Source organism: Pipistrellus hanaki (genome assembly GCF_964339955.1).
Source record: "Pipistrellus hanaki genome assembly, chromosome: 4".
Taxonomy (NCBI): Eukaryota; Metazoa; Chordata; class Mammalia; order Chiroptera; family Vespertilionidae; genus Pipistrellus; species Pipistrellus hanaki.
In genome coordinates, this window is record NC_140506.1 from 70,191,408 (window position 1) to 70,204,325 (window position 12,918).

General features: G+C 44.9%; 1 protein-coding gene across 1 annotated transcript; it reads left to right on the forward strand.

The window, feature by feature from the left end:
* The first annotated feature begins 5,919 nt into the window (after window positions 1-5,919).
* Window positions 5,920-12,675, forward strand: TMEM225B (transmembrane protein 225B). The gene is given in 5 exon segments (XM_084881450.1): window positions 5,920-6,191; window positions 7,983-8,129; window positions 8,943-9,080; window positions 12,273-12,302; window positions 12,305-12,675. Coding segments are annotated over 5 exon segments (714 nt in total). The 5' UTR covers window positions 5,920-5,926; the 3' UTR covers window positions 12,439-12,675.
* Window positions 12,676-12,918: the final 243 nt, after the last annotated feature.

Sequence of the window (12,918 nt, forward strand, 5' to 3'; positions counted from 1 at the left end):
CCATGGCCTCGGATTAAATGGACACGATTAACCTTACACTTAGAATTGTTCTGATATTTATTTATCAAGACTACTGATATTTATTTATTACCTAAAGCTCTATGGCTTGTAAACAAAGCCTATACCTAATGTTTTCTCTCCATGTGGAGCAAACCTGCAGAAGCACTGTCATAGCACTAAGTCTTGAAGAGCTATCATTCCAGCACCTGCTAACTTGCTTTGTCTTTGGAGAAGCTCAGTGAATGTTGTGTGGATAAATAAGTGAATGAACCCAGCAAAGTATGTCCCGTACCCCAAGTACCAGGAAGAGAGCTCTCCTTCACCATTAGGGAAGGTACATTTTCCACTCAAGGCATAAACTGCAAGAGGGTGCCTGCCTATGGAATACAACTGACAAGCTAGCCACCTGCTGATGGAAAATGAGGGTAAACTCTAATATCCATATTTTAATTTCGATCTTCCATCTTACTGTTATCTGGTATATATGGCTATTTAAAAAGGTGGATTTGATTAATTGGAGGACAAAGGCTTAGATATTGCACATCATGGACTTCGAGATGGCTTATGTTTGGGAAGATTTTCTTTCACGCATACAGTCTTGAATGGTGTTTTTAGGCTAATGTTTCATTCAGCAAGTATTTATTGAATTATTATTTATGAGATGTTGAAACTCAGTTGAAAAAAACACACCAAAACACCTAACCCTTACCCACCCTTGAGCTTAGAGTTGAGTTGGAAAATATAACTGTGAGAGGTCATAGAACAGTAAATAATGTAGAAGTTTACAAGAAGAGATCCCTGTGAACTAGTGTGAGCCCAGGAAGCCTTAGAAAGTCTTGAGTGTCCTTGGAAGAATTTAGAATAAGGAAGGAGTCAGGTTTTAGATGAGAGAGGATGGAATAGACCCTTAACATAGGTTCCTTGCTGCTAGTCTTTATAAGAGGTTAAGTACCCATATTCACCTCCCTAAAATAATTTATTCATATTTTGAGTCCATACTTCATAAGCTGACAATGAATCCTCCACAGTGGCCTCAACCCAACTTAAAAGTCTCACCTCAGTCTTCCCCCAAGGCAAACCCAGCAAGAAGGGCGTGTCTGCTCTAGGTAACACAGGAGTCCCTGCACTACCCACTGTATGTATTTGTGTCCTTTTACTCACACACATTACTGTTCCCTACATTCTCTGCCTATCACACCCTACATGTTTCAAGATCCCATGTGTGAAGACTCAGTGCAGGACAGCCTCTTTCATGAAGCTTCTGAAAAGACCTGGGCTATGAAGGAAACAGTCAAATGCAAGAGACATTTACATGGAAACTTGCCAGACTTGGTGGCTAGTTGAGCAGTAGAGGGATGTTGGCTACAATTGCCTTTGTTCCCTTCACTGTTATACCTCTTACAAAAAAAAACCAAAACACAACTTCACCAGTTGCTAATATCTTTGTAATTGCCATTCATGTCTCAACACTACACACTGTTTCTGTTTAATCAACACTGGTTATATCTAGCACTGGCCGGTGTTGACCAGTGGTTAGAGCATTGGCCTGCACACAGATCAAGGTCACATACCTGCTTTATAGGTTCGATCCCTGGCCCTGGTTGGGGTAAATGTGTGAGGCACTGTTGGTGGTAAGTTGGTATGGTCATTATGAAAAATGGTATGAAGGTTCCTCAGAAAATTAGAAAGAAAAGTACCATACAATCCTGCAATTCCACTTTGGGGTATTTATCTGAAGGAAACAAAATCATTATCTTAAAAAGATATCTGCACCCCCATATTCATTGCAGCATTATTTACAATAGCCAAGACATGGAAACGACTTAAGGTAAATAAAATGTGGGGACGTCTGTAATACTTTGAACAATAAAGATAAATTTTGCCCAGCTCAGTGGTTGGGTGTTGACCTATGAACTACATGTGTTCAATTCCTGGTCAGGGCACATGCCCCGGTTGCAGACTCAATCCCTAGTGTGGGATTTGCAGGAGGCCACCAATCAATTGTTCTCTTTTGTCATTGATGTTTCTATCTCTCTCTGCCTCTCCCTTCCTCTTGGAAATCAATAAAAATATTTAAAAAACAAAAAAATTTAAAACGTGGTATACATATACAATAAATTATCACTCAGCTATAAAAAAAAAATCCTGCTACTTGAGGGCTAAGTGAAATAAGTCAGACAGAGAAAGACAAATAATGTATGATCTCACTTATATATGGAATCTAAAAAATCCAAACTCACAGATACAAGAACAGATTGGTGGTTGCCAGAGGTAAGGGTGGTGGTTGTGGGAATTGACATAAAGGTACAAACTTCCAGGTGTAAGGTAAATAAATCCTGGGGATTTAGTGTGCAACATGGTGATTACAGTTAACAATACCATAATGTATATTTGAAAATTGCTGAGAGTAGATCTTAGAAGTTCTCATCACAAGAAAAAAATTTGTAGCTCTTCCCCTTCCAGTATCCAGATTGCATGCAGAGAGGAAGAGGGGGAATCTGGAGGTGGAGAATAAATGTAAATGTGGTTCTGTGATGGTATCACAAATCATTGTTAAATTCCTTAAAATCAGTGACCATTACCTAATAAAGTCAGGGCTGCATAAGTTTTAGGCTTTCACTGCTGATGGAAATGCTGCATTGGAAATCCCTAAGCACCATCTTCTTCCACCTCTAAGTCGCACCTTACTTACCATGAATATTTTAATCATTAAAAGAAGTTCCAAAAGTACCTCTACTGAGGTAGTAGGGTATTCGGTCTATTCTGGGTATCTGAGAGGAATAAGTCTGCCCGGAGACCAAGCTTACCTGCGCGGGCCTGGGCCAACGGAAGCCTGGACCTCGAGCTGAAGGGGCAGAGGAGCGGGAGCGAGGGCGGGGCGGGGCTGGTCCCACTGCCCTGGGGCGGCCTGGAGGGAAGCCCAGCCCCGAGACTGGGAGACCGGGAGACCCCATGGTGGCCCAGAGAGGAAGAGAAACCGGTGGAGGGTGAGCGGAGGTAGCTTCACGGGTGGGAAGGGGCAGACACGGAGAAGACACCCTCTGCTCCCCAGGCCTAAACATAACCCGTTGAGCTATTGAGACCCACGGCGTGGTGTCTGGGGGTGGATGGCCTGGTTGGGACCCATTTTGGGGACTTTGGGGTCACGGAAGGTCTGGGCAGAGGAAGGTTGACAGTAGGAGGAATGGCCTTCCTCCCCAAGGTCCAGACGGTTCCCGCCTGGTCTCTTCCCTGTTCCAGCTGGGGTTTCCTTTATGCGCCCACCTCTGTACTCTCAGCACAGTTTCCAGGTGTCTCTGGGGCTGCACTCGGGCTGTTTCAGGGTGCCTCAGGGAGCCTCCCAGAGGGAGCCCGGATTGAGGATCCTGTCTTCAGGCCGGTGGTTCTCAGATGCTGTTCCTGGCCTCACATAAGAGTATGCGGTTCTTCTGCTTCCAGTGTCTGAGGTCCTTGTATTTATTTTTTAAAAATATTTTTATTGATTTCTAAGAAGAAGGGAGAGGGAGAGAGAAATAGAAACATCAATGATGAGAATCATTGATTGGCTGCCTCCTGCATGCCCCCTACCGGGCATTGAACCCATAACCAGGGCATGCGCTCTTGACTGCAATGGAACCTGGGACCCTTCAGTCTGCAGGCTGATGCTCTATCCACTGAACCAATCAGGCTAGGACCTGAGGTCCTTTTAAAATAATTAAAACAGTCAATGACAACCAAAGGACTGTGTGCATGCATATAAGCCTAACCAGAGGTCATGGACAACAGGGGGGGTGGGCATACATGGGGAATGGTTTAGGATGGAATAGGGAAGTGAGGACAATTATGTGACACCATAATCAATAAAGAAATTAAAACAAACAAACAAACAACAGTCAATGATAGTAGATGACAGGTTTTTTTGTATGCCCTGACAAAATAAAAAATGGCAACCCTACCTTCCGCTAGTCTCTCTCTTTCTCACACATACACATGAACATAGCTATTAGAGAAAAATCTCGGGTTCCATTGAATTTCACATTTGTAAATCACTGAGCTGAGCTGCTGGCCAGTAGGCTGGTGAGGGGGGAGAGACAGCTCCGTGGTTTTCTGGTCCCTGGTCCTCACTGACTAACTGGGATCCTGGACCAGTGGAGCCTGCCCTCCGAGGACCCAGTCTTCAGTAGTCATCATGCACAGCTTGAATCCTTGGGGCTGCCAAGCACCACCTGGCTTATACAGGAGGCTCTAGGCCTGGCCGTGGGCATGACTTGGAAAGAAGAGCTGTTCTGTTGTCTCAGGGTGCCCCTCATCTCCCTTGTCAAGTGTCTCTCTCACCTCCTGACGCCTCTCTTCTGCACCACCACGTGGGCAGGGTCATCACACGCTATCTGGGTACATTCTGGCCAGGCCTGCCCTTCCTGCAGCACCACAAGCTCCTACTCCTCTCCTCTCCTTCCTCCACTTGTTCCTCTCCACCTCGGGGAAAACTCGTTCCTCGGGCTGCCGGGCTTGGCAAAGGCAGAGAAGAAAGCAGACTAGTTGAATACATTTCCCGGCTTAGACTGTGAATGGCCACTAGCCCCCTTTTCAACAGGAATGTTTGAGTTTTAGGAGAAGTTCATCCCCTTCCCCAACCCCCCCTCCCCCTTTAACCAAGCACTTAGGTCCCAGCACTGTGCTTGAGCCTTCAGTTTGCGGTATTCATTTAGCCCTCCCAATGACCCACTGGGCATTATGTCCTTCCTCTTCCCAATGGGAAACCCAAACTCCTGAGAGTTTTAGCAAGCGTCATGAAGTTACACAGCTATAACTGTGTAATAAAGCAGGGATGACAGTCGAGGGCTTCTAAAGCCAAGTCCAGCCAGTTCTTCTTCTTTTTTAAAATATATTTTTATTGATTTTTTTACAGAGAGGAAGGGAGAAGTATAGAGAGTTAGAAACATCAATCCGCTGCCTCCTGCACAACCCCTAATGGGGATGTGCCCACAACCAAGGTACAGGACCTCGACCGGAATCGAACCTGGAACCTTTCAGTCCACAGGCTGATGCTCTATCCACTGAGCCAAACCGGTTAGGGCCCAGCCAGTTCTTATCTTCTACATCTCAGGTGCTCATTCAAAAGAAGGCATCTTTTTAAAAAATTCTATTTTTTTTAAAATTGATTTCAGAGAAACAGGGAGAGATAGAAACATTAATGATGAGAGAGAATCATTGATCATCTGCCTCCTGCACATCCCACCCTGGGGATCGAGCCTGAAATCCTGGCATGTACCCTGACTGGGCATCTAACCACAACTTCCTGGTTCATAGGGCGACACTCAACCACTGAGCAACACCAGCAGGGCAAAAGAAGGCATCTTTAATGACAGGTGGTGGTTAAGGAGAAGATTTGAGGGTCTTAACTAAGGGCCTAACCTCCAGGCCTACAGGATACCTGGGGCTTCAGGAAGGTCTCTGAGACTTTAAAACTATTGGCAAGCTTGCTCTGTGCATATGATCTGCTCATTTTTCCAGCAGACGGCCCCTCCTGGCCAGGTGGACCATCGAAACCCAGGGTCCTGCAGCAAAAGGGCCAGTCACTGAGTAAGGGCACTTCAGACCCGCTCTTACTTCCCCCTGGTCCTCATCCTGAAATCTCAGAAGGCAAATAGCTGACTGGAGAGGGCAATGAGAAGTTCTTCTGTGGGTAATAACAATTGAATGGTTAGAACGTTAGAGCCAGGAGAGTTTGGGACAGCGTGGTCCAACCTTCTCATTTTACAGAGGTGGGAAAGGGCACCCTTCATGCCTAAGATCATCCAATGAGTCAGGAGCAGAAAATGTCTGTTATTTTAGGTCCACTGAAGAGGTCTGTGAGACTGTTACGCTTATTGAGGCAGAGGAGTCAGCCTTTACTGAGCCTCACCTGTGTGCTAGCATTTCCTTAGATGCTATCTCCTTGTACCACATGAGTGTTGGGAGTATATGCCCCAGCTCTTGCCCTCGCTTTTCCCTTACACAGATGATACTGACTTCAGAGAACAGGGACATAAGGGGCTTAACATGGGCCATAACCTGCACCTTGACTGTCCTGGGCTACCTGCTCATCCTGTTGGTCACCATCTTCCCCTTCTGGGTGCGCCTTGTGAACGAAGAGTCCCTCGAAGTGTTTTACAGTGGCCTGTTTGAGAACTGCTTCCACACCAAGTGCTTGAAGCCTCGACCCTTACCCAGTAAGGAGGGACCGAGGCGGGGACTGGGGAGAGATGGGGCCGTTGCAGGAACTGGGGGTGGCAGAGGACAGGCTTTCATAAGCCAAGAGGGGATTTTTCTCTTGAGTCTCCACTCCTTTGGGGTTAAAGGAAAGTAGGTGGTTGGGAGGGGGTTCATAGTGCCAGGCTGACACCAGAGTCAGGAGCCAATGTGTTAGCAACCGAGTTTATTTCTGGGGAAAAGAGTGGCCCATGTGATGGGGGGGAATCCTGCCCTACTCCCTGAGGCTCCCCACCTCTCAGGGCTGCCATTAGCCCAGCCAGACAGCACCCTGCAGCCACCAGGAGCAGCCTGGTGAGCAGAGCCTCCACTTGTCCCCTTGGCCACACACCTGTCCATCTCTGGGTGGCAGCTCTGTAGATACTGTGCTCAGGCCCGGGCACCACATTATCCAAGAGGCACTTGAGACCATGTTTTTATAAGGAACTTGGAAAGTTCATGATGGTGTCTGTCTTGGAAAAGAGGTGACTCTGGGAGACTTAGGAATTATCTTCTGATGATAGGAAAGAAGAGCCACTTTGGGGAAGAAGGGGCAGACTGTGTGAGCTCTTTGGTCCAGGGTTCCTCCACCTTGGCACTACTGACATTTTTGGTTGGGTAGTCTTTGATGTGGAGGGCTCCCCTGTTTCTTACGGGTTAATAACACCTCTGCCCTCTTCTACCCACTAACACCAGTAGAACCCTCCCAGCATTAGTTGTGACACTTATCTCCCACGAGGGGGGGAGTGGGGGTGGTGGTGGATTGTCTCTGGTTTAGAAGCACTGTTTTAATTCTGGGTCTTCAACAAGACCTTTGTCTCTTTGTTCTACCCACAGCCATCCATTTCTGCATGCTCAGGAATATAAACAAACTCATTTTAACATGGGTCTGAGTCATGCCAACAGTAGGAGAATAAGACACCCTGTCCTTAAGACTCTGGTTCTGCTATTTCGGGTCTGTTTCATTACTTCTATTGTATTAACTGGGATGATTATAGGGATTTCCTGCAGAGTTCAGAACATTTTTTTAAAATATATATTTTATTGATTTTTTTACAGAGAGGAAGGGAGAGGGATATCAATGAGAGAGAAACATCGTTCAGCTGCCTCCTGCACACTCCCCACTGGCTATGTGCCCACAATCAAGGTACATGCCCTTGACTGGAATCGAACCTGGGATACTTGAGTCTGCAGGCCGATGCTCTATCCACTGAGCAAAACTGGCCAGGCCCAGAACATCTTGACTTTCCACCAGTGACTTATACAATGTGACCAATAGAGATGTGATTCCTCACGTTTCCTTGTGTAACAAATTTTGTCACCAGGGTTTTATTTTAATATGTTTTTTTAAAATTGATTTTAGGAAGGGAGTAGGATAGAGAGATAGAAACATCAATGAGAGAGAAACATGGATCAGCTGCCTTCTGCATGCCCCTTCAGGGGATTGAGCTAGCAACCTGGGCATGTGCCATGACTGGGAATTGAACCAGTAACTTCTTGGTTCATGGGTTGATGCTCAACCACTGTGCCACCCTGGTCAGGCTATTTTATGTTTGTCCATCTAAAATTTTTTGTTTGTTTACTCCCATGTCATGGGGAACAAAATGGGGCCAGAGCATTTTTGGGGCCAAAGTGGCAGGGTCAGAACCTTGGTCCCAGACCACATATTGGGGAGCTCCAGGGACCATCCCTGCCAAGGATCTGTGGGCTTTGTGGGGTCTGCCCTTTGGGGTCAGGGTGCCCAGCACTCACCCACTCTCCCTCCCCTGCAGTTTACATCATCCTCGGCCGAGTTTTCCTGCTGTCTGCAGTTGGCTTGTCTTTCCTCACCACCCTCACCATGGCGTCTTTTGCATCTCAGCTCTTTCCAAGGACCTGGAGGCAAATTTTCATATCAGTCTCCTGCAGCTTCTTCACAGGTGTGGAGCAGGCATGCGGCCCTGGGGAGGGTTTGGGGAGGGGTCCAAGGGCAGATGGGGGAGTTAAGGGGGAGCGCAGTGGTCTCTGTGATGCTAGGAAAGGATTTGAAGGCCCCTCTCTTTGGTTGGCTTTTCTATGAAGTAGCCCACCCTCAGACCTGCCCCCTCTGTACTTATGACCCCTTTTCTTTGGGGCTTTTCAGTTCTTCCTACTTCCAACTAGCATAGTCATTACCACATCGATTGGAGGTCATTTGTGTGGTGGCCTTTTACCATAATCTCTATCCCAGTGACTGTCCCAGAGTCTAGAATATAATTCTAATATAATTGAAGTATATGATATAAATAAACTATAAACGTTTCTTAGATGAAGGAATGGAAGGGACTATCCCTGACCTTTGGGACCTCTGATGTTAAAAGGTTGACCAAGGCCTTCCCCTGCCATGAGATGGAGGGGGCTGGAAGGCTCATGGTGGGAGAATGAGGTTGAGTTTCATCCAAAGCATCACACGCAGAGGGCCCAGGCTGAGTCAGCTGAGTCAGGAGCAGGGAGAATTCTCAGGAAAAGGATTTTTGATGAGGGGAACCCCTGGAAGGTGAGGCACATGGGCTTTGAGATTAGTTGGGAAAGAGGGCAAGACAGGCATGTGGGGGTGGAAGTTACTGGCTCTGAGAGGGCCAGGTGTGCCAGCAGGAGAAAGGATCCTCCATGCAGGAGCTACGTGGCTCTGTCTGATTAAGTCAGAGGAAAGGCTGGAAGGAAGGCAGAGAACCACAGAAGGAGGTTAAGGGTACTTCCCTGTGACCCTGCAGGGGCTTGTGCTTTCCTGGCCTTGTTGCTGCATGCCCTGGAGATCCACAGTCTGAGGATGCAGCCCGACCCTCCCCAGGTCTCCGTGCAGTGGCCTTACTATGTCCTGGGCTTTGGTATCCTTCTGTTCATAGCGGCTGGTGAGTGTCCTGGGACTGGTGCCCCTCTCCCTGCCCTCTGTCTGGATTCAGCAGCCTTGCTCTAGAGCTGCGCTGTTCAAAACTGCAGTCACTAACTACATGTGCTATTTAACTTTAATTAGTTAAAATGAAGTAAAGTTAAAAATTCAGTGCCTCAGTCATACTAGACACATTCCAAATATTCAATAGCCACATTATTCGGTGTCCAGTAGCTACTTTATTGGATGGTAAAGATACAGATATTTCCATTGTTGTAGAAAGTTCTACTGGATAGCACTGCTCTAGAGCTTCAACCCTACTTTCCATTCTTGTCTTTTCCCATTCTTATCCTACTCATCTTGAGAACCAGACTCTTCCAAATTTTCATACTCTCCCTTATACATATATCCTGGTTCCTAAGGTTTTAGTCCAATCTATCTTTATCCTGAAATCTAAGATCCTATTCCTCACCATACCCCCTTTATCTTTACATACCATCGCCATCTAGGTTTATAGTTCTAATTTTGTCTCTATTATCTCTGCCTGCTATGTTAACCTGACCCATGATTATAATCTATTTTTTTAATTAAGGTATTATATGTGTACATATCATTCCACTGCCCTCCCTTGCCCATTCATGCCCTCCCCCCCCCGAGTTTTTCGTCCATTGTTTATGCTTATATGCATGCATACAAGTCCTTCAGTTGATCTCTTATCTCCCCCAGATCTCCCTATCTTCCCCGCTGTAATTTGACAGTATCTTTGTTGCTTTACTGTCTCTGTATCTATCTTTTGGTTTATCAGTTTATAATGTTCTTTATTATCCATAAATGAGTGAGGTCATGTGGTGTTTCTCTTTCATTGACTGGCTTATTTCACTCAGCATGATGTTCTCCAATTCCATCCAGGTTCCTGCAAATGAAAAGAATCCCTTCTTTTTTATGGAAGCATAGTATTCCATTGTGTAGATGTACCATAGTTTTTGATCCAATCATCTGCTGATGGGCATCTAGGCTGTTTCCAAATTCTAGCTATTGTAAATTGTGCTGCTATGAACATAGGGGTGCATATATCCTTTCTGATTGGTGTTTCTAGCTTCTTGGGATATATTCCTAGGAGTGGGATTACTGGGTCGAATGGGAGTTCCATTTTCAGTTTTTTGAGGAAACTCCATACTGTTCTCCACAGTGGTTGCACCAGTCTGCATTCCCACCAGCAGTATAATCTATTTTTAAAAATATGTTTTTATTGATGAGAGAGAGAGAGAGAGAGAGAGAGAGAGAGAGAGAGAGAGAGAGAGAGAGAGAGAGAGAAGGGAAATGGAAGGATGGAGGATGGAGGATGGAGGGAGAGGCAGAGAGAGAAAGAAGGAAAGAGAGAAACACATGTATCCATGAGAGAGAAACACATCGATCGTCTGCCTCCTGCACGCCCCCTGACTGAGAATCGAACTGGTGACATTTTGGTGCATGGGATGAAGCTCAACCTATTAAGTCTCACTGGCCAGGGCATGATTATAATCTATTTTAACTCAGTTTTATTATACATTGAATATGATTATAATCTATTTTAACTCAGTTTTATTATACATTGAATATATAATGAAGCATATTTATAATATAACTGTAAGATATAAGTAATTAAAAATAAACTGCACACTATATAGTTTAAGAACTAGCCATATTTCAGTGACTCCATTTTTATGTATACCCTTATTTTATGTATCACTGAGAAAGAAAAGTTGATGCCAAGTATAATTCTAAGATGCTTTAGCTTATAAAATACATCCTCATTATATATATATATATATATATATATATATATATATATATATATAATATTTTCATTGATTTCAGAGAGGGAGAGGGACACTTCAGTGATGAGACAGAATCATTGATCGGCTGCCTCCTGCACACCCCCAACTGGGGATGGAGCCTGCAACCAGGGCACATGCCCTGACCAGAATTGAACGCTGACCTAATAGTTCATAGGTTGACACTTAACCACTAAGACACACCAGTCAGGCTAGAGGATATTTTTTTTACTGTTTTTTAGGGAGAGTGGAAGGGAGAAGGAGAAACCCTGTTGTGAGTGAGACATGTAGATTGGTTGCATCCAGCACATGCCTCTACAGGATGGGAATCAAGCTTGCAACTGAGTCTGTGCCCTTGACTGAAATGGAACCTAAGTCTGTGGGCTGACACTCTCACCACTTAGAAGAACTGACTAGAGCTGGAACTTGACATTTTCTCCCTTTTTAAATCCTCACCTGAGGATATGTTTTTATTGATTTTTAGAGAAAGAAAGAGGAAGGGAGAGAAACATCGATGTCAGAGAGAAGCATCAGTTGGCTGCCTCCCTTATGCAATCCAACTGGGTATTGAACCCATAACCTAGGTATGTGCCCTGACCGGGAATTGAATCCACAAAATTTTGGTGTATGAATGAAGCTCCAACCAAGTAGGCACTTAAAACTTTAATTCCAAAACACACACACACACAATTTAAATTCCCCTCTACGAAATTCCTCTGACGCCCAGTGCCTTTCAAAATTATCTTTCATCTCTGGACTCCTACTTAATCTATGCACAATCTTTCTCCAGATTCTTCTTAATGCTGGAACAAGAACCCTAGCACATGTCTTACATTTAAGTTTTTTTAATCAATTTTGAGTTCATCCTTGTATATGGTGTGAGTTGGTGATCTATACAAAGATATTTTTGAAGAGATATGTTATTTAGACCTTTTGTTGTTTTTAGTGGGAGTGTATCTAGTCTGCTATAAGGTTGAGAATAGTTGTCCTTTGTTTTTGTGTTAACATTAATACAGTATTTACCCTTCATTTAAGGTATCTCCACTTATTCGTATGAACATCGATTTTCTTTTTCCTTTCTTTTATTTTATTAAAGTTCTTGAGTTGGGCATCAAGAGGCCTGGATTTTAAACCTTCTCTCAAACCTTGTTTTCTCGTTTACTAATGGTTAGGCAACTGTTATTTCCAGCCCTGGCCATGGTTCTGTGAGTTTGTCCATCTGTTTGTATGCCTTGTCTTCTGGTGCATTCTGTTTCTCCGTCTGTCTCTGTAATGCTCTACGTTGGAGGGGAGTTTTGGGGAGGACAGAAGGAGTTGCATTACTGGAGCGAATCTCTGACCTATAGGGGATGAAGTATGATGCCCTCTCTAATCTGAGCCAAACTTTTGCTGTTCCCTAGGTGTCATCTGTCTCTTTCAAGAAGCCTGCCTAGGTGCCATTTATTACGCATTTCCCAGAGTATGATGGAGACTCGAGAGAGCCCACACCTGGAGATTCTGGAGAGTTTGGGAGGAGGACTGAGCGCATTGCAGGAGATCCTGCTGAAGGAAGAGACGGTTATCTAGTTCAGGAGAGCCTGTCACTTCATCAAGTTGTGTGCGTGCCCGTGTGTGGGTGGCACTCCCTTCTCTGTCTGTCTCTGCTACTTTTAATAAGCTTCTTGTATATTAATGCTCCACTTCCCTCTACAGTGATTCTATTTTGCTCATATTGGACTTCTTTTTGTATTTGAAATTTTTGAATTCTTCTGAGTCTCCTGAGTGATCTCTCTCCTTTCCTTCATCCCTCCTTCTCTCCCTTCCTTCCCCCCCCCCCCCCCCCCCCCGCCCCAGTCTTTTTTTTGCAGGTGTTTCCAATTAAAGAAGGACTACTGTCTATTAACCCATACTTCAAAAACCCAGCCTGGATGGCATGAGGGGAGGGAGTTATATTATAAAATGATTAAGTGAAATGATCTTTCATAAGACAAAAACTGAACAGAATGTAACCACTACAGGTGTTTGAGTTAGTTATATTAAAAAGAAAAAGTGATTTCACCATACAAA